Source organism: Pogoniulus pusillus, chromosome 18, assembly GCF_015220805.1.
Source record: "Pogoniulus pusillus isolate bPogPus1 chromosome 18, bPogPus1.pri, whole genome shotgun sequence".
In the NCBI taxonomy this organism is placed as follows: domain Eukaryota; kingdom Metazoa; phylum Chordata; class Aves; order Piciformes; family Lybiidae; genus Pogoniulus; species Pogoniulus pusillus.
The window spans coordinates 19,664,610-19,686,447 of NC_087281.1; the positions used below are offsets into that span (position 1 = coordinate 19,664,610).

At 40.1% G+C, this 21,838-nt stretch overlaps 1 protein-coding gene across 5 annotated transcripts in view; it reads right to left on the reverse strand.

Annotated features, from left to right (window-relative positions):
* Positions 1–21,838, reverse strand: part of AKT3 (AKT serine/threonine kinase 3) — a 151,263-nt gene that overhangs the window by 106,303 nt on the left and 23,122 nt on the right. Inside the window, exon 1 of one of the 5 annotated variants that reach the window (XM_064158658.1) lies at positions 10,548–10,561. The exons of 3 other annotated variants lie outside the window; for them this stretch is intronic. In XM_064158658.1, the coding sequence (XP_064014728.1) occupies positions 10,548–10,551 (4 nt within the window). In that variant the 5' untranslated portion in view covers positions 10,552–10,561. Of the gene's footprint in view, positions 1–9,538; positions 9,602–10,547; positions 10,562–21,838 lie in introns of those variants that run through there. One more of the 5 variants, XM_064158659.1, reaches the window with a different exon arrangement.

Below are 21,838 nucleotides of genomic sequence, written 5' to 3' on the forward strand. Positions count from 1 at the left end.
AACAGAACAAGGGGACACAGCCTCAAGTTGTCCTGGGGGAGGTCTAGGCTGGATGTTAGGAGGAAGTTGTTGCCAGAGAGTGATTGGCATTGGAATGGGCTGCCCAGGGAGGTGGTGGAGTTGCTGTTCCTGGAAATGCTCAAGGAAAGACTGGATGAGGCATTTAGTGCCATGATCTAGCTGACTGGCTAGGGCTGGGTGCTAGGTTGGACTGGATGATCTTGGAGGTCTCTTCCAACCTGGATGATTCTATGATACTAAGTTTAAATGCCAGTGAAGAACAGCAAGGCAATCAAAAAAATATGAATATAGAAGTGAATTGATTAAATAGTAAAGGAAAAGAAAAGTGAGTGGAAAGGCCAGAAAGCACACATCCCAAAAACACTGAAACATGAGATGCAGAGTTGTTACATTCTTCTGGCAGCATACAGCTGTGAAAACCACTGGAAGTAGTGTTTCACTCCCCTCTAGCAGCTAGTTCTTACTACAAATAAAACCTTGTTACAGCTGCCAATTACATATTCCAAGTGCTAATGTCTGTTCTAACCCAAACTGAGAAATGATGTAACTCCATGTGATATAATTACTTTTCAATTGGCTTTTAAATAGGAAATCACATCCAAAGCAAAATCCTTTAAACAGCTGCTTAGTTAGTTACTAAGTACTGAAAAAGTTTTTTAAATTCCAGGAACTAAAACTGACTACACAGACTTAATTCAGGTACATAAATGTGGGAGCTTGTCACTGAGTCACAAGCTAGTCAGAATTTCCTTTATTCTTTATTTAGGAGTTGGCCCCTACTTCATTTCATACTGTCTGTTCAAATCCTCCACCACATACACTGAATTGAAGAGCCTTTACTTATGCCTATCTTGTATGCATACTAAACACAGTCTTAATTTTGTGTGTGTAATATTTGACAGTGAATTCTGCATGTTGCATTTCTTTACCTACATATTAATTTATATTTTTATTTTACTCCAAAGATATACTTCCACCACACCATATTTTTTCTTGGATTTCTGTATCTATAGGAGATAAAAAAAATTAAAAAAAAAAAAAAGAAAAAAACCCTACAAATTAACAACAAACAGACACAGCCTCAGAGAAAAAAAAGCCAAGCCCAAAATTCAGTGGCAATTGCAGTAACACCATTCACTCACAGTATCAAATAACTGAGAGCTATAGAACAGAAATTGCTCCAGCTGATATATTATCTAAATTACATGAGTGTCTCTCACACTGTTGAACTGCTGAGGTAAAAACAAAATTAAAATGGTCCACAATGTATTTTTTTCAAAAGGTAGCAAGGAGTGGAAAGAAAAATTCCCTTAAACTTTTGGAAAATATAGCCCAAAATTTGCAGTTATCACATTCTAGCCCAAAGAAAAACCCTAAACCACAGAAAAAGTACAAATGCAGATCTGTTCATCAATGAGAAATGTTACAATATCTCATTTAGCATAGGACATCTGAATGTTTGGAATTATTTCCATACAGAAAGCTGGAAGAATATTTTTTAAAGCAAACAAACAGAAGTTTAGCTTTCTGTAATAGCTTTCCACTATTGCGAATTCTTTTACAAAATCATTATGGGGCTCCTATCAGGAAAACTGTTTATGCTGTGATCTACCACCTCTAACACAGTGATCAGCAACAGAACAGGAATTTATTCTATATTATGTCCCTCTCCAACATGAAGGTGTAAGGACCTTTCATGTCTCTTCATAAACTTCTGCTCACTCTGTATGTTACAGAACCTACCTAGTCTGATGTTATTCTTAATACACTGTCCCTCTCCAACACGAAGCTGTAAGGATCTTTCCTGTCTCTTCACAAACTACTGCTCACTCTGTAGGTTACAGAATCTATCTAGTCTGGGGTTCATTCTTAATACACTGTCCCTCTCCCACATGAAGCTGTAAGGACCTTTCATGTCTCTTCATAAACTACTGCTCACTCTCTGTTACAGAACCTATCTAGTCTGAGGTTCATTCTTAACACACTGTCCCTCTCCCACATGAAGCTGTAAGGATCTTTCCTGTCTCTTCACAAACTACTTCTCACTCTCTCTGTTACAGAACCTATCTGTGAGGTCTCTTCCAACCTTGATAATACTGTGATAATATCTAGTCTGATGTTCCCTCTTAATACACTATACTATCATCTTCTAAACAAATGCAGAGAGCAAATTTGTTTCTCATAACAACCAACTCTGTATACTTTTCCTTTCATTATCTTCCTAACTTATGAAAATTCAATAATGCTAAACTGAACGTTCAAAGTTTCAAGCAGAAAACAGTGTTTTGTCAAAACTGCTGCTACAGTATTTCAACTCAGAAGAGACAGTGCAGGGAACGCACACCAAGAGTGGGAAGGGGGTGTCTGGTGGTGACTCATGTTAAGCGTGATTCATCAAGATTTTTTTCCCCTCCTATGATTTATACAGCTATCTGAAATCACTAAGAGAAACTCAACCTTTCATTATAACATATACTTTGTGTTCTCTATACAGCATGCTTTTATTACTGCTCATTAAAACAAAAATTGGGGTTATCATTTGATCAAGATACCACAGTATTTTGCAGTGGAATGGTATCTGGTGTGGAGAGAAACGTATCAGAAAGATCTCTTTTATCTGGCTAATGCATAATCAATGATCCTCCCTCTACAGATGGCTACGAAAGCATCCTAAAATGCTTAGATGCGAGAGTTCATGTGCCGTAAGATGTTGGGGAGGTGGAGGGATGGTATTTATATCTTTAATTAGATTTTTAGCATACAGCCTTCTCCCTGATCACTAGTCCCTTCTGGGATTCAGTGATTTTCAACAATAAGTAAATAAATACGTGAAGGGCTGGAGACCTGACCTCATCACATCTGGCACCATGATTATTAAGTGTACCGCTGATGACTTCAGTTGAGAATACTTCACAATTAAAACATCTATTTGTAGGCAAACAAGCTGGAATAAAAACATACAAATGTCACTCACAGGCAAAAAGGTTAAAATAGACAAATGCCTCATGTATACAGCATATTAGGCTTATCAGGATTGAACATAACTGCCTTAAGCCCTTCTCACCCACATCTTCTACTGCACTGTCAACAGGTACTCAATCTCCTTCTGCTACTGAAAGAGTAACTCATTCACAAAGTTAGTTTAATTTAGACAAAACTATCAATTAAAGGCTGCAGAAGTATTTCTAATTTAGCAAAAGGCAGTTATCATCAGCAAACCATGTAAGGCTTCTAGATTTTAAAGTGATTCTACCTACTTCCATCTGTGATCATGCTATTACAAATATTTAATAAACAGTCTGATCAGTGGGACAGCTTAGGGGGGAAGGTAGGATGTGAGAAACTTCATCTGTAATGTACTACACCCATTAAAAATATTTTCATGAGTAATTCTTAGTACACATTATAATTGCCAGGCACAACCAAAGAAAACCAAACAGCTAAACACAATTTCATTGGGAGACACCATTATTTGGTTCTCCTTAGCCAAAGAGCCTGCCAGAAAATACAATTTGAGCACTAGATTTAAATTTAAAATAAAACCAAAAACAAATGACATTGTGCTTTCTGGTAGATGTGTTAGCTGCATGAAAATTGCACTTTCTCAGGCTGCTTTCCTTTATGCTAACACCATAGCTACCAACACACAATTCTCCATTTGCTCCTTTGAAGCAATATGAAACTTCTCTCGCTCTCTAAACATTGGCACAAATCTTTCACTCTCCTGTAGGAAAGGCCCACATTCAAGTAATAATCATTATCATGCTTCCTGTAACACTTCAAAGCACTTCTTAGAATAGAATCATAGAATCAACCACTTTGGGCTAATCCACTTTGCTTCCTAAACTCTTGGCCAAACCTCCATTCTTCCTTGGGACTGGGGTAAGGTTGAGAGGGGTAGGGGGAAGGTGAAGGGGTGGTTGAGAGCCCCTCCTGGGGACTGAGGTTACTGGGAGGGATGTTGCGTTTCTGTGTTACCTTTTACCTTGTCTATTTCTGTCTATAACTGTATCTACTGTAAATATCTCCTTGTATATTGTGCTAAGCTGTAAATAATAAGCTTCATCCAATTTCCCGAGCCAGCTGAGTCTAGTCTGGGTGATTTCTAAAGTGGGAGGGGGCAGGGAACACCCAAACCATCACACTACCAATCCTACAAAAATATTTTCACTCCTACTTTGAAGGATACACACCTAAACAGTCACAGCAAGTTTTATGTTTTACAAAATACAGGTTGAACTGCAAACAATCTCAGTTAATGCTACCTATATCAGAGGCCTAAGACAAAGAGAGATTGTCTCAGTAAATTTCACCACGGCATAATACTGTGACAGCAGTATTTTCTCAATTCCTTCCACATGTATAACAAATCTTATCTGATGCACAATGCTAAAAATAAGGAGAGTTTAAATTGTAGTTAGAACCACTAATAGAGTAAGTGAAAAACTGGAAATTCTATATTTAACTTAGTGCTCAATCATTAGAAAGGTGCCCCATAACGACCATATGTTACTCAAATATGTTATCACACCTACAATTTCATCATATGTCTCCCAAGAAATTAATTAGCTCTAACTTTTTCAACTTTGACAAAAATGTCTGCAGTAAGTCAGATTACTAGCTGTTGCAACTGCCTCAAAATTCAAAGCTTGCCTCAGCTTTTATTTAACCTTTTAATTACAATCGTTGACTAACATTTGGAAGGCAGATGTTCTCCTTTTTTTGCATACATAGTTTTTTTTTTATTGCATAATAATATTCTTAGTTTTAAATTAATATTACTTTTTCAAGAGAAAAAAGAATGCTACAAGTTACCTTAGTGAGACATGGAGTAAGCCGAGGAGAAAGAACACCAATAAAAATCACAGTGTGATTCGTGTACACAAAAGACTGGGAGCAAATTAGGACTCTCAGCAGATTTGAATATACTGAATCACAGAATCATCCAGGTTGGAACAGACCTCCAAGATCATCCAGTCCAACCTAGCACCCAGCTCTAGCCACTCAACTAGACCATGGCACTAAGTGCCTCAGCCAGGCTTTGCTTGAACACCTCCAGGGACGGTGACTCCACCACCTCCCTGGGCAGCCCATTCCAATGCCAATCACTCTCTCTGCCAACAACTTCCTCCTAACATCCAGCCTAGACCTCCCCCAGGACAACTTGAGGCTGTGTCCCCTTGTTCTGTTGCTGGTTGCCTGAGAAAAGAGACTGACCCCCACCTGGCTACAGCCTCCCTTCAGGTAGTTGTTGACAGCAATGAGGTCAGCCCTGAGCCTCCACTTCTCCAGGCTGCACACCCCCAGCTCCCTCAGCCTCTCCTCACAGGGTTTGTGTTCCAGGCCCCTCACCAGCTTTGTTGCCCTTCTCTGGACACCTTCCAGCACCTCAACATCTCTCTTGAATGGAGGGGTCCTGAACTGGACACAGTACTCAAGGTGTGGCCTGACCAGTGCTGAGTACAGGGGAAGAATAACCTCCTTTGTCCCACTGGCCACACTGCTCCTGATACAGGCCAGGATGAATTCTGTGTGAATTCAGCTTTCTTACCCTGTCACAAGACCCATGTGCCACTGTGTATGTATCTGAAAGGAAAATGCCAGTCCATCATAAGAAGCATCTCAAAAAACATTTTTCACTTCACACTGGAAACAGAGCTCCTGAAGCACAAAGACCAGCAGAAATTACCTGAGCCTATTTTAACCCTCAGCTACAAAACCCAAGAAAACCCCACAACAGGCAAGGCAAAAGGATGCCTACAAAGGCAAGAAAGAAACCTAAGAACATTTATCCCCATCAACAAATAACTACTGAGCACCTTACACACGGATCCAGGCAGCCGTTCTGCTTTTCCAACACCGTTAAATCCTAAGAAGCACAGAGCACTGAGGAGAGAGAACTCTGCCGTTCTCCAAGGCCAGGTGAACACGGGCAGCATGACAAGTTCTGCTAAAGACATCCCAGCCGTCTCCCAAGTGCTGGGGGGCAAAATGACACATTCCACCCAGAAGTTTCTGAAACTGCCCCAGTTAAACTCTCCAGATGTAATTTCTTTTGTAGCAATCAGACTTTACTTGTCATTTCATATCCTAATCAAAACAACACAGACAAAAATAATTTGCTTACTGACGACACTTTTTTTCTTAAAAACTGTCTTTTTAATGCTCTTCCTCTCCCACTTGCATTGCATTGAAATAGCGACTGACATCAGAAAGCAGCTGTGCTGCATGCACCCCGCCACAGCCCCACAACTGCAGGAGAGCCTTCCAGCCTCCCTCTGAAAAGCTGAAACCTAATTAGCTTGCTTAAGATAGCAATATGGATCCTGCAAATGACAAATAAGTAACCCAAACACATAAAGCTATTACAAACACAATGGATTTTTTTCCCCCTTTTTAATTTAAAAACATTCTGGTGTTCCCACATACTGCAGAGAAAACAATTGATGCTACTTGAAAAAAAGGCTTGGGTTTTTTTTCCCCTGTTTTGCACCTGCACTCTTCTATCTTTCACACCAAGACAGTGGTTGCCAGCTCTCAAGGTGGGTTGAATTAGAGCAACAGTAGTTCAGGAAAATGGACTGCCAATACACTGTGAGATTCCTTTGCGGATACTCTCTCAGGTGGCCAGCTCCAGAACAAGAGGACACAGCCTCAGGCTGCACCAGGGGAAATTTCAGCTCGAGGTGAGGAGAAAGTTCTTCACTGAGAGAGTCATTGGACACTGGAATGGGCTGCCTGGGGAGGTGGTGGAGTCGTCGTCTCTGGGGCAGTTCAAGGCAAGGTTGGATGTGGCACTTGGTGCCATGGTCTAGCCTTGGGCACTGTGGTAAAGGGTTGGACTTGATGATCTGTGAGGTCTCATCCAACCTTGGTGATACTGTGATGCTGTGATACAAGCAAGCAATAAAACTTGATTTTCACATTGTAAGGAAATTTTTACAGTCTTGTCTGTATTCAGTGAGTTTGAAATCATGTGAAAAGCAGACTTAAACATACTTTTCCATTTTTAACATGTAAAAAAATATGCACATATGTGTTGGCATAGCTTTACAATTTTGTGGATAAGCTACACAAGAAGTATAACTCTATCTTGTTTGAAGGCAGCCCTTAATTTCTAATTCAGGCACTCCTACACTTAAGGACATTCCAAAGTATAAGCAATGAAGGCTCTGCAAAAGTAAATTCCTTCAGTGAGGAAGTAGGTTCTTCAGAAAAACAGAGCCCTAACCTTAGGGATGTACATGTCTAGTATTGATGTTTCAACATCTTGGTGACCAGAGATGGAGGGGACAAAGAGAGAGAGAACACAAGATGCATTACTGAACAAAGATTTCACTAATTACATAGAATAACAATAGAAGCCTGTTAGAAACAACAGACAGACCTGATCTGTTGTGTTTATCTCATTTTAAAGTTCTCTGATTAGCCACCACCACAGGCCACCAACGCAGAGTTGAAGCAAAACTCTGCTGAGATGCAGAGAACTACACATCTCCTCTATCCACACAGTACATCAGATGCAGGAGGCATCTGTGAGAAACCCCAAGGAAGCCAGTACCAATCTGAAGGCAAAGTCTACATTCATTTGCAAAGTCAAGGCCTTTTTTCAGTCTTCTATCACTATGTTTTATCTTACAATTGATGTATATTTAAAATGCAGTGCCTTACCAGTTTGGAATCTATCATTTTAAGGTTAAATGACCACTCTAAGAAGGAAGGCTGCAACAGACCAGAGCAATACAAAATCATCTCAACTGAGCCCAGCAGAGACATCAAAGATCTATGCAGGCAAAACCTTCTGCAAGCATTCAGTTACATGGTACAGTAACATTACAGTGCTTGATGTAACTATTACAAGCTTTTGTATTTTTATGTATGTAACATTTCACTGTACAAATAAACCATTAATGTGCTCACAGTTTCACACAACTACAAACTTCTACAGGAGCTCTCAAGTACCTAACTTCTGTCTTGTATTAGAAGCCTCATTTCATTGTCTGAATCTTTGTAATGATCTTCTTAAGTGTATTCACAAGCAAACGTTTATTATTATGGACATATTATATATTTAACAGTTATATATGTAATATATATGTTTAATAGCTATATATTTAATGTAATAGCTATATTATATAATATATATTTACAGTATCACAGTATCACCAAGGTTGGAAGAGACCTCATAGATCATCAAGTCCAACCCTTTACCACAGAGCTCAAGGCTAGACCATGGCACCAAGTGCCACGTCCAATCTTGCCTTGAACAGCCCCAGGGACGGCGACTCCACCACCTCCCCGGGCAGCCCATTCCAGTGTCCAATGACTCTCTCAGTGAAGAACTTTTTCCTCACCTCGAGCCTAAATTTCCCCTGGCATAGCTTGAGGCTGTGTCCTCTTGTTCTGGCGCTGGCCACCTGAGAGAAGAGAGCAACCTCCTCCTGGCCACACTCTCCTCTCAGGTAGTTGTAGACTGTATTTAATAACTATATTACGTATTTAATAGCTATATTTAATAGCTATACTCTCCTAATGCAGGGAAAGTCACAATTTGCATTCCTGATGTAAACTAAAATTATTTTAAGCACGAGTATAAGTCCCTCCTCCTCACCCTAGACATTGAGGGCTGCAATTATAAGCTTTACCTCCTATCCCTGTCTATAGCCACACTTCTGCCAGGTTTCAAATTAATCCTCCAAATCTAATAGCTACAAAGCACCAAGAAATAAAAAAAACAGCAAAACTATGAAAAAGTATTTCTCTTAACAAGGACCACAGTTGTACCAAACCACAGAAATCTTTGACATGATAGAACATGTATCTGAAAACACAATTTACTTTCCAATTTGTATTCAATGTGTAATTTGTGCAAGTGTGCTAGCTCACAAACATATCCTTCCTATTCTATTAAGTAAACAGTACTTCACAGAAACAAAGCAAAATGCAACTCTTTCAATAGGTGCATTTACTGAAGAATTCATACATATCAAACAGTGTTCTAAACATATAAAAGGTAAAAATTTGCTACCACAGAGTTAAAATTAATTAAGCCAGAATTCAACATTACTCCAGTATCATCATCTTATGCTACTTCACTGATATGGTATGTATCAATGCACTTACATACCACAGGGGCAAATAAATATCTGGAAAGTTAAATTGAAGGGAAAAAAATTATCCAGGCAATATTCAGGTTGGGCTCCTCTAATCCAGAAAAGTTATTAAACACAATGTAGGAACAAACTACACATGAAAAAGAAGTACCTGTATCACCTACTAGATTGCTGAAAAGAATGCCAGCTGAGTCTCTGGATATTCATATCCAATAAAAACAATCCTGTTTTGAAATAAGTTTATGCAAACCTAAAAATCAGTATGATCAAAGCTCACAGCCTTGTTTCTTCTATTCCTGTGTTTCAGGCTTCTTGGACAAGGGGCTTCAAAATTCAGAAGGAGGTTTCAGAAAGCAGATTCACATTCCCAAAGCATCCAAGCCATTTGGAAACAAGTAATTTACCTGATTATGGAGCTCTTATTGTACCTGGCACCACAAACAAAGCATTCAACCACAGCCACAGGTGAAAGTAAACCAAACCTCTTTAGACTACTTGCAGCAACTGAAAAGAGGTTTCTAAGCATTTAAGAGCTACAAGAACAAACAATGGAAAAAAAATCGACTCTTTTATACAGAGCAAATGAAATAAAAAAGTCTGCTGGGGAGCTTTCTCAACTTTTTAAAATGGAAGTTTACAAAAAAAGGGTGAAACAACGATCAGCTGTTGGAATAATAGTTCTAATGAGCACCTGTAGCAGCACGTTAAAACACACAATTTGCTTAATAAGTAGGGAATTCAAGTCTAAGACTACAAAAGGAGTGTGAAATGCCACGTTGCAACAAAAACTGTACCCCAAGAGGACAGAGGGCACTGAAGCTAAGTAGAATTCTACGTGGTAATGTACACTAACTCCCCAGAAGTATGCCAAACTTTCTGTCTCCACCAGTAATGACACAGCATTTCCCAGATTCAAAATACTCCAAGCCCTCAAAATTAAATGCTTACCAAGGTATCGTGTCACAAGTCCTAGATGACATAAATCAGAGGAAGCTGGAGGGTGGGAGTGAGACAGGAAATCAAAGCAAACATCTATCAGGAACAGAGTTTAATGTTGGCTACACATGCTTAGATAGCCATTTGTTAGGGCAGCTGTGACCAGCAAGTTAATCCTGACTCATCTACCTACAGATTTTAGAGCTTCTTTTGCCACTGGCTGGAAGGTGAGAAAAGGAAAATTGAGTGTCAGTGGAACAAATCCTTCCTGCTGGGGGCTGGAATCCCAAATATTTCTGTGGATATGTATTTCTGTAGATACCCAAAAGCTGAAGCTGTGAATTTAATGGCAAAAATTACAGCTTTATGGTAAAAGCTGTTTCCTTTTTTAAGAAAACATTAAAGATTCTCCACATTAAGTTTCATCTGCTGTGCACACTCCTGCTATTGTAGTTATCTCGTTGAAGAAACACTTACCCATCACAGGAAACTCCCATCATTTATTAAAGTAGAAAGTGGAAGAATCCTCCTTCACTAAGGGATTTGTTCCTGGCTGTAAGATTATCTCTTCTTAAGGTGCCCTCAGGTACTAGCGTCATTGCACAGCTGACTGCTAAATAGAGCAAGGTGAACTACTCTGCTATCACAAAGAATCACGTGTGTCTGCTCTCCTACAAATTACATTGCTTGAGCTCTAAAATATGAGGTGCCTGACAAAGATGTCAGTGAGAAGACTGTCTGCAAGTCTTCCAAAAAGATAGAAGACTATCTGCTGAACGTTCAGGCTATATGCAGGGAACTTGTATCACACTAACATTTAGGAACATGGACATACTGGGTGCTCCCTATCCTATTTTGCTAGAGGCAAGACAAAGAGGAGGGAAACACTTCCAAAATTTATTCCCTGTACGACTACATCTACAGGCTGCTAGTACAAAAGGAACAGCCAAGGAGATCACAATACCAGACTCTCCTAGGTCATCAAGTCTACTCTCAAGTCTATTGAAGCATCACAACAAAGAAAGAGGAATGAAAAAAGACAGAATTTAAACTAAACATCCACACACCTCAAAAAACCTGGATGATAAATTGGCATTTTCTCTTTAAAATTAGCACAAACTTGAAAGGAAACTCTCAAACAGAAGTAAATGCACTAAAGTAACATCCAACCTAAGGACAGTTCCACTTTCAAAGAGCTTTTGTAAACCTCATACAATGTACAAAAAATACCTAACAGAAGGGGGTATAAGTAAAGACCATCTAATTTTTCCACCAAAACAAGAGGTCTGTGGTGACCACTGGCCAAAGATTTTTAACATTTCTCAAGGTATATTTTCCACCCCTGAAAATTCAGCAGAATTGTTGGGTTTGATTTTTTTTTCCCAGAGAATAAAGCATCACAAAAATAACTTCTTTTGATTTAAAAATGTAATCTCTTTCTTTAGAAAACACTGAAGACTACTAAACCATCCCAAACAGAAACAAAAGCATTTTTAAAAATACTGATCAGTGAAAAACTATCTCAAACACTCTTCATGATGGATTAGAATGAACAAACACACACCAAAGAAAGAGCCAGTGGCAAACTTAAAAGTAATATGGCACGTCAATAAAAGACAAAATTGTGGTAACACTACCACAGTTGATGGAATCAACAGATTAAAAACTGTATTATTCACTCAGCTTCCCAGAATAAATAATACTCTGGATCATTCTGATATCACCACTCATTAAAAGTCTCAGATTCTTTTTTCCAACGTTTTAAATGATGGAAGTGAGAATAATAATCCACTTATTATTTGTTTGAATTTGGTATTACTGATCACTGATAAGGATGATCTTGGAGGTCTCCTCCAACCTGGTTGATTCTATGATTCTGTGATTCATATGTAACCAGGTTTTTATTTTTTAACTTTTACAATGTTTGTTTTGCTCTTTCTGGTTCTGTAACAGATTTGCTAAAAACATCTTACATCCTGATTTTTTTTTTAAGATGACTGCTCTGTGGTGGTTTTATCTGTGTTGATGCTGAAGTTAAATAACTTTTTTCATTATACTCAATCTCTTCAGTGTGTTTTTGACATTCAGCTTACTGATCAGTAATACCAAATTCAAACAAATAATAAGTGGATAATTATTCTCACGTCCATCATTTAAAATGTTGGGGAAAAGACACCTAGACAGTAAGAGTTCTTTAGAAAAAGCAGCCTGGATTTAGAAATTAGTTTCCCATTGAAAAGATCTGCAAAGCACAAACAATGCAATGATGTTACAAAAGGACACATATCATAACAAACAGCTATCATTAAGCTTTATATTAACAAAGATTTGTCTGTAAGTCAAATCAAAGAAACTAAGAATTTATTCCACCCTACCAAGCAAAGATAAAAGTTCTGAAATACCACCATTTGCACACCAATATCAATACCAAATTAAAGGGAAACAAATAATATATTGAGAAAAGTCCTGAGAGAACAGCAAGACTACTTTGTTTTTGATTTGTCCATTTGCAAGAAAATACCAAGTTTGGCACACAGTTAGAGCAAGTGACTCCACTTAGTCTAGAACAAAGAATGTGGCCAGGAACAATAGGGAAGCAAAATACAATGGCTACAAATTGGAACATAAACACCTCAGCATGAAACACCCCAGTCGTGGAATCAAAAGAAGAAAATATATTCATGGCTTACATATATATATATATATATACACATATATATATATATATATACACATATACAAAATCACAAGCTGCTCACAAGCAGAATGGACAACTTCTAATGAAACTTTGTTAAATGAAGTTTTGCATACAGTCCTAACTTGATCTAATTACATAATAAACCAGAAGTCAAATCTGTCCAAGCAAAAACCTGTAACCATACAGGCTCTGAAGGGCTGACAATAGCTAGATATCTTACCTTCACTGCATGGGAGGAAGGCATCTAAACTGAGTTCCATCAATACCAAAAGGCAACAAAATTATCTGTAAATATTTCAAAATAAACCAAATTTTGTTTCCTGAGTGTTAAGCCTGTAAGAGCAGCTAAATTGCCTTTGCAAGCTAATGCCTCACCTTTACAGGGGCATTAAGAAATAATCACTACAAACTCAACATACTGTAAGTGGGAGAAAGAGAAAAGCTGCAACTAGCAATACAACTCTGAAATGTTTAAGGAGCTGTAACTCTGAAATGTTTAAGGAGCTGTTCACTTTGCCTAAACTTGTTATCTTGCTAAGTGGAACAGTTTCGGTTAACTACTTACACTCATGAAATGCAGCTAGAAGGTGAATGGCTTGTTCAAACTGCTCACAGGAAGCAATCACTCCCACATGTTATGTTGGGTGTCAATGAGATGATGAAACCAGGGGGAAAACAAACAACCAAAGAAGCAACCCAAAATGTTTGGGTTTTCTGGGGTTTTGTTTGTTTGGTTTTGGTTTTTAAAGCTGTACCATACAGACAAACACACAAACACTTGATTGGGAGTGCCTCCAGGTTACTGAGTGAAGTATTTTGGGTTGTTGGTAGTTTTGCCTGGAAAATTTTAAGAGGAAAACCAGAATACAAAACGAGGCAGTTTACCAAGGCTGAGACATTACTGAGTGTTCGCTTTGGACGAACTTTGTTCAGATTGTTGTATTCTAACAAAATGCTTTGCCAAATAGACCAGCACCAGTGTAGGTTAGGTCTGCACTGGGAGAGGAAATCACAGCGAAACCAGCCAACAAAGAGGTCATTTGGGATTTTCTGTTCTAAGAGCTGGCAGCTTGTGGGCAGGCTGCTCAGGTGGCCTGAGCGGAGGCAGCGCTCTCCCCCTCACCCCCTACCTAAACGAGGCATGAACAACCACAGCCTAGAAGAAGCCTCAGGAAAGGCAGCCACAGCCACCAAGCACAGAGGTGAGCTGTGCTGACTGTAACTGGTCCCTTCCCTGAAGGCCCAGCATGGTGACCACACGTGTAAAGGCAACTGCCTGGAGGAATGTGGGAACCCAAACAGAATTCCCCCCGGACGGGAGGCTGTCCAAGTGCCTGGTTGCAGAGTGTCTGAGCCTGGCGCTGGTACCAGAGGACAGCAGAGAGGAAGCCCATGTGCAGTGTGAACAGGTCAATGATCTGCTCAGCCAGGTGGCAGAGCTGGAAGAGAAATTCAAAAGATGAAGGAGTATCAGGAAGTGTGAGAGAGAAACAGACTGGTGAAGACACACCCTGAGGTAAAGGTAGCAGATGGAGGTGCATCAAGAAGCAGAGGATGCCCTCACCTCCTGCCACCAGGCAGAAGGAGGAGACCTAAAAGACACAGGGGAGAAGAAACAAGTCCCTACCTATGGAGGCAGGCAAATCCCACCCCGGCTTCCTGCACCTTCTCATTTGCCCTTACACAACAGGTATGGGGCTCTTGAACTGGAGGGCCAGGCTACCGAGGAAGTAGGTCCGGAGGCTTGCCTGGGGTGACTCAGACAGCCCCATGCAGGAGGACTACCTGTGTTAAGGGAAAAAGGAGAGTAATTTTTGTAGGTGACTCTCTTCTGAAGGGTACAGAAGGCCCCATATGCTGACTGGATCTATGCTACAGGGAAGCAAGACAAATTCACTAGAAACGAGCCTAGGGATTGCATGCCCACATCAGGGCTGAAACTGATAGCCCAGCTCAAATGCATCTGTACCAATGAACACAGCATGGGCAACAAACAAAAATAGAAGCCATTGTGCACTGGGGCAGCTATGACAGTTGCCAGCACAGAATGTGGTGGGGTGACTGTCATGACTGGAATACTGTAATGAATGGCATAAGCTCTCCAGAAGGGACAGGCAGGGAAGAAATGGTGGAGTGGTACTGTATGTAATGGAGTGTTTTGATGGTGCTGAACTCAATGACTGTGATGGTAAGGTCAAGTGCTTACACTAAGGATTAGAGGAAAGGCCAACAAGGCAGATATCCTGTTGGGAATCTGTTAGAGACTACCCAACTAGGATGAGGAGGCTGATGAGGCATTCTATAGGCAACTGGCCGAAGTGTCCAAATCAGCAGCACTTGTGCTCATGGGGGACTTTATTTTTATCAGATGTCCAGTAAAGTAACACAGCACAGAAGAAACAATCGAAGAAGCTCATGGAGTGTGTGGATGATGACTTCCTGACATGACTGGTGAATGAGCCTACCAAGGGAGGTGTCTCACTACATCTACTGTGCACTAAGGTTTACCTACCACAAACCGTTACATTAGGGTAATAGTAGAGCAAGTTAAAAGACAGTAAAGTGCACAGAGCTGCTAGTTCAGAAACTCCAGAACTCTTGAAAAGTGATGAAAATTATAAAGTCAAGTGTTTTCAGAGAAAAGGAAATCCATAGTGCTCTCATTAACTGTAGGATACCAGATAAAATAAACATGGATTATTATGCAAGTAATCCTGACTGCTCTATTATGGATTAAGCCAATCAGTGGGAATGCATCTGAAGATTTAATTACATCATTTTCTTTTCATGGCTGAAGAAATTACATACAAATTCTAAAATAAACTACAATATATGGTGATTGAGTATACTACTTCATCTGTACTTCTCAATTCTGACCCTTTTTTAACCATCCCTTACTATCTGTGATAGAACCTAAACCCTTTGATTCACTCTCACACTGAATAAAACCTGCCTGTGTAGCTTTTGTCTGCTCTGAGCCTTTTCTTGCACATCCAAAAGGATGTCCTACAATTTTTTTTTAACCTTAGCTGTTATTCAATGGAGAGACTCTTTCAGTGGGTGCTTTCTGTGTTCTTCCAGCTGCCCAGTGGCATGCTTTTCATGACAGATGCTCTGGCTTCATTCTTAGCATATGTTCCAGATGATAATGCCATCTTCTTTTCTGGATAACTTTAGAGCTAAGGGATTTCTGACCTGTTTAATGAATCTTGACATCTGTTATAAATTCATTCCATTTAATAGGTAGCATTTTTCTAAGGCTTTTTTTGTCTCAAACATTTAGATGTCTGTAACTGTGTTCACAGGATCACAGGATGTTAGTGGTTGGAAGGAACCTCCAGAGTCCCCAGACCCTCTGCCAGCACAGGACCATATTATCTAGTGCAGGTTGCACAGGAATACAACCAGACAGGGCTTGGAAAGTCTCCAGAGAAGGAGACTCCACAACCTCTCCAGCCAGCCCATTTTAGTGCTCTCTGACCCTTAAAATAAAGAAGTTCTTCCTCATGTTGAGGTGGAACTTCCTGTGATGCAGTTTACATCCATTGCCCCTTGTCCTATCACAGGATGCAAGTGAGAAGAGGCTGCTCCTTTCTTCTTGACACCCAGCCCTCATATACTTATATACATCTATTAGATCCCATCTCAGTCTTCTCCTCTCCAGCCTAAAAAAGCCTCAGGTCTCTCAGCCTTCCTCATAAACCAGTGCTCCAGTCCCTTAAACATCCCTGTAGCCTCAGCAGCCCCGAACTGGGGCCTCACTAGGGCAGAGTAGAGGAGGATGGGAACCTCCCTTGATCTGCTGACACACTTTTTTCAATGCACCCTAGGATACCACTGGCCCTCTTGGCCACAAGGGCACATTGCTCTCCCAGGGATTAACTTGTCAATTACCACAACTGGTAAATTAAACCATTGACTTGTCAGTTAGTAACACTAACTCCCTACTGAAATCCCCAGATGACAGGCACCTTACCACCAAAGTTCTATAATGAGGGTAGTAGAACACCAGAACACATTGCCTAGGGAGGTGGTGGAGGCCTCATCCCTGAAGACCTTCAAGGTCAGGCTTGATGGGGTTCTGAGGAACCTGATCTAGTTGGGGATGTCCCTGCCTACTCCAAGGGGATTCAAATAGATGACCTGTAGAGAGGTGCCTTCCAACCCAGTGTATTCTATGATCCTACAATTCCATCCTATACACATATTTATTCCCTTCTTATAATTCTTTACCTTTCAGTGTAGTATTTGAGCTGTGTTTTCTAGGAATCAACTATTTTTGTCTACATTTTTCACCTTGTAATTGCATAATAGCATTGTAAAAAAAAAAAAAAAAAGAACCCACAACATAAGATGCTTCTTGGAAGTTAGTGCAATTACTATGGAATTTTTCTTTCTTACAGAAATTTCTTAAGTAATCAAAACATCACCAGTTTCTGCAATGCAAGCCTTCAGTATTTCCTTTCCTGAAACCCTGCCCTCACGTTAAACTTTCTCTAGTGTTTTCTTCTTTGAAGCTACTGTCTCTAGAGATAGGTACATCACTTCTGTACCAAAATTGCTCCTATTTTCTAGCCTATCCAACCCATCTTCTAAATGTCTCCATTCTCTGTATTCTTCCCAAGTGACCAGTCATATTCTACAGGCCTACCAGCTGCATAGAATTATGCAAAAATAGTAGTATTTATCACTGACTCTTTCCAACAAGATCAGAGAGTAACTGTAGCCAAGGGAAAGGTGTAGCATAACTAATGATGGATTTCTACACCAAGAATAACCAACAGCAGCTGCAGCATGGAACAAAAGGAAAATACCTGTAAAGCATTCCAATTCTTTTATTTCTTATCATTTCAAACCAGGAATAGAATCCCTAACTACAGCAGAAGCAGAAACCATCACTGCATGTTTCTCCTTTCATATAAATGAAAGTGCTCTTCAGCACAATGTGAGATGAAGACCATCCATGGAGACTACCCATACAATAGACTTCAAGAAAGCTGTCCTGTTCTTTACCACTCTTAGTATCTGGTATCATCCCAGGCTCCACAGCAGCTCACACCATTCCACAGTTAAAAAGGCAAATCAATGCAATTAACACTAAAACAAAGAAAAATCCACAATCCACCTCTTTTCTCACAAGGAGAATTTAAGAAAAATACTATATTTACATGCCTTTTTGAGTCTTATCTTTCTGCTTTTATAATGCTTTATGTACACTAAAAACATTTGCATTTAAGATGGTAAAACATCATCTTCTTCCTATACGATATGTTCTAAATAGCATTCAATGCATTTTTCATGCATTGTTTAAACTGCAGTAGAGCCAATTTCTTTGCAAAGAGTAGATGTTAACATTTGTTCTGAGGAAAGATTAAAATGTTAATGAACTGATTAATGTCTTGCTTTAGGTATTGAAAAATAAACTATGCACATTCTGAGTGAGGAAATATAAACAGATTTTCAAGAAACTCCAAAGAAGATAAGATACTTGGAACACTTTAACACTGATTGGTAAAAGACAGAGATTATGGTAAGCCAACCCTTTTATACACTGTGCATCTGCTCAGTATAGGACTTCTCTTTACACTGCAGCTACAAATACACTGACATCAACAGTCTACCAACTCTGGATGGCTTCTAGGGAATAAAGTGGATTCCAAGAAAGGAAAGATGCTAAAGCTCTAAGTCAAGATCACAGTCACCACAAAAATACAAATTCCTATTGTGAGGCAATTTAGCAGTGACAGTGATTTGTAAAGAAAGGTCACACATACTATAGACAGCCAGACAGCGATGCTTCTGCACTTGTGTTGCCTCTCAATAAAATGAGCTTCTATCTCACCCTAACTTCACCCAGCTCTGGAGTGGCAACTTGCTACCTCTTTTACAGAAAAACTAACTACAAGAAACCAACACAAATTCAGATTTTATGTTCTTATTAAGTTTAATTATTGAAGTATGTTCCTCACAAACACCGGGAATACCTATTAATAGTAGGGGTTTTTTGAACGTGACTTGGTCAAGCTTTTGTTATCAAAGGTAACATTTATTGTTATTGACTAGACTCACAGTAGATTATTTCAACTCCCACTACCAACAAGCTCAACACTTGTACTATTACTCACAAATGACTACAGTGAGTCATAGAATCAACTATGTTGGAAGAGACCTCCAACATCATCCAGGCCAACCTAGCACCCAGCCCTATCCAGTCAACCAGACCATGGCACTAAGTGCCTCAGCCAGGCTTTGCTTGAACATCTCCAGGGACGGTGACTCCACCACCTCCCTGGGCAGCCCATTCCAATGCCAATCACTCTCTCTGCCAACAACTTCCTCCTAACATCCAGCCTAGACTTCCCCTGGTGCAACCTGAGACTGTGTCCCCTTGTTCTGTTGCTGGTTGTTTGGGAGAAGAGACCAACCCCCACCTGGCTACAACCCCCCTTCAGGTAGTTGCAGACAGCAGAGAAGATAAATAAGTGGCCCTTTTCTAAGCATGAACTTCAAAGAAAACGATCTTGAAAAACAAACTAGTTGTGCTGCAATGTGGGCACAGTGATAACCAAAATTTTAGGTGCGGGTCCATAATGATTTTTTTTCTTTCAAAGAGGGGCTGCCACTAGAAGGGAGCTGTCCTGTCCCTTAGCACTGCTGCTCACACATTCCCTTGTGTGCCAGCATTACTGTTTGTGCAGCTATACAGTGACTCAGGTCAAGGAAATGATCCATCTGAAAGTTAGCTAGAAAACAAAAATAGATCCATTTTCAGTCATATAAGTTTTCTGATATGATTCATCATGTCACCATGATGAACACAAGTGCCAACACAACTAAGCAAGAAGAGGACATGACACTTCCCCCATTCCAGCAACAGCTTCTACTTAAAAGTCTTCAAGTAACTGTGGAACTGCATCTACTGGGGGCAAGTTCACAAGCTCCTCATTAAGATACAGTAGTTGCTGCTGTTTCTCAAGATAAGAATAAACTTGTTCAGAAAAGTTTCCGCTGTATTAGTCAGCATCCATAAACTGGCATGATATTATGAAACCCAGCACAGTTCAAAACAAAGTGAGTGATAGCTTTAAAATGAAGCAATTGATGCTGTATGAAAGCATGCTGTTTTGTAAGTGCTTTCACATAGGAAAAAGTCATACTACTAATCCGTCTGCACAGTTTCATCAGGTCAAAAGAATGTAAGAATAGGTAGAGATGTAATCATACAGATTACTCTCCCAGAGATCACTGCCTGGGGGGTCCTGCAGTCCCTTTGATAGCAAGAAACCTAACCTTAAGAACTGATACAGGACAACTGTCTTTTTGCTAACAACTCCTCCCTAACAGATTTCCTCTCTTCCTCTGCAACAATTCAGAAGGATAAACAAAACCTCAAAGCTCCAGTGTTCCTTCATCAGGCCTCACTTCAACTACTGTTAGATCCATTCGACTTACTAAGTAAACAGTAACATTTTAATGAGCATGAACACTGAAACAATGCATCCAGAAGTTTCACAAGAATGAATAAACTCACAGTAAGGAAGCCTCTGAGGTGAAGCAGCAAGGGGGTTGGACTAGATGAACTTTAGAGGTTCTTTCCAATCCAAACCATTCTGAAATTCCGTTCACATTTTATCTGAGAGATAATGGAGACCTATCTTGAGGAAGGAAAATCTCCCAGCATGAGTCTAGGACTGTGCTACCAGAAATAAGCAGCACTGATTCACCCGTGACTTAGGAAGATCAAACTGGTCTAAAGAAGTTGGACGTTGAATAAATTCCAGGTATTACCATCATTTTCTTCCCATGTTTTAGTGATGAAAAAGTCTCGTTTTTGTCAATAGATTGTGGAAATGTTTACGAAGGATCAAGTTACTCCAAGAAAACAGAAGGCAAGCAAGACAGCACTCAAGTAGTTCAAAATCTTCTTCCCTTGCCCTCCACCTTCTATTCATTGCTGAAGTCATCACTAGCTTGATGTCTTTCCAAAGCTTATTTTTCAGTATCTCAATTGCCTCTTCAGTACTCATGTCCTAAACCACTGGATTCTCAGACCAGTTCTAAACCTCCTTCAGATCACAGTTTCAAGCCACAGCTGTTGACTGTATTAACGTTTTTGATGATCACAGCAGGGGTAGTATAAAAGTGGGTCCGACAGAGGCACAAGCTGATTGACCCAGCCAAGGTGAGAACAGATGCACTGGTTACCTTTGAAATAAGAGAAAGCACAAAGACTTGGAGACTTGTTGGACTGCCTGGTAGGTATACTGAGGGAAGAGTATTTTTCATGAAACACCCAGAGACTTGGTATTGCCAGCACGCTATTCTTACAACAACATCTTCAGTGTGAAACTGACACAAACATGAATTCAAGTTTAATTCACAGATTACAGTATGCCAAAGGTATTATGCAATATGACTATTTAAGCTTTAAGTAAAAATAAAAAGTAGGGGGTTTATTAGATATAACACACATTTTTGGGAAACTTCCTCAAAGTCTTCCTCAACAGCATACTTCCAACATCTGCTGGCCATGCAGTGGTGCCAGGGAAGAAAAGCTATCAGCAGGAAAAGGACAATCAATTATTAACATCCTAAGACCCCAGTCCCTGTTAACAGAGAATGTCAACTTTGCTTGTTTAGAAGTACTCTCCTCACGGATAACAAACTGATATGCACGGAGAAAACCTTCAGAACATAAGCAGTAAGAAGGCATTCATTACATAGGAAATGGAACAGACATGTATAGAATCATAGAATCAACCAGGTTGCAAGAGACCTCCAACATCATCCAGTCCAACCTAGCACACAGCCCTAGCCAGTCAACTAGACCATGGCACTAAGTGCCTCATCCAGGCTTTTCTTGAACACCTCCAGGGATGGTGACTCCACCACCTCCCTGGGCAGTCCACTCCAATGCCAATCACTCTCTCTGTCAACAACTTCCTCCTAACATCCAGCCTAGACTTCACCCCGGCACAGCCTGAGACTGTGTCCCCTTGTTCTGTTGCTGGTTGCCTGGCAGAAGAGACCAACCTCCACCCGGCTGCAACCTCCCTTCAGGTAGTTGTAG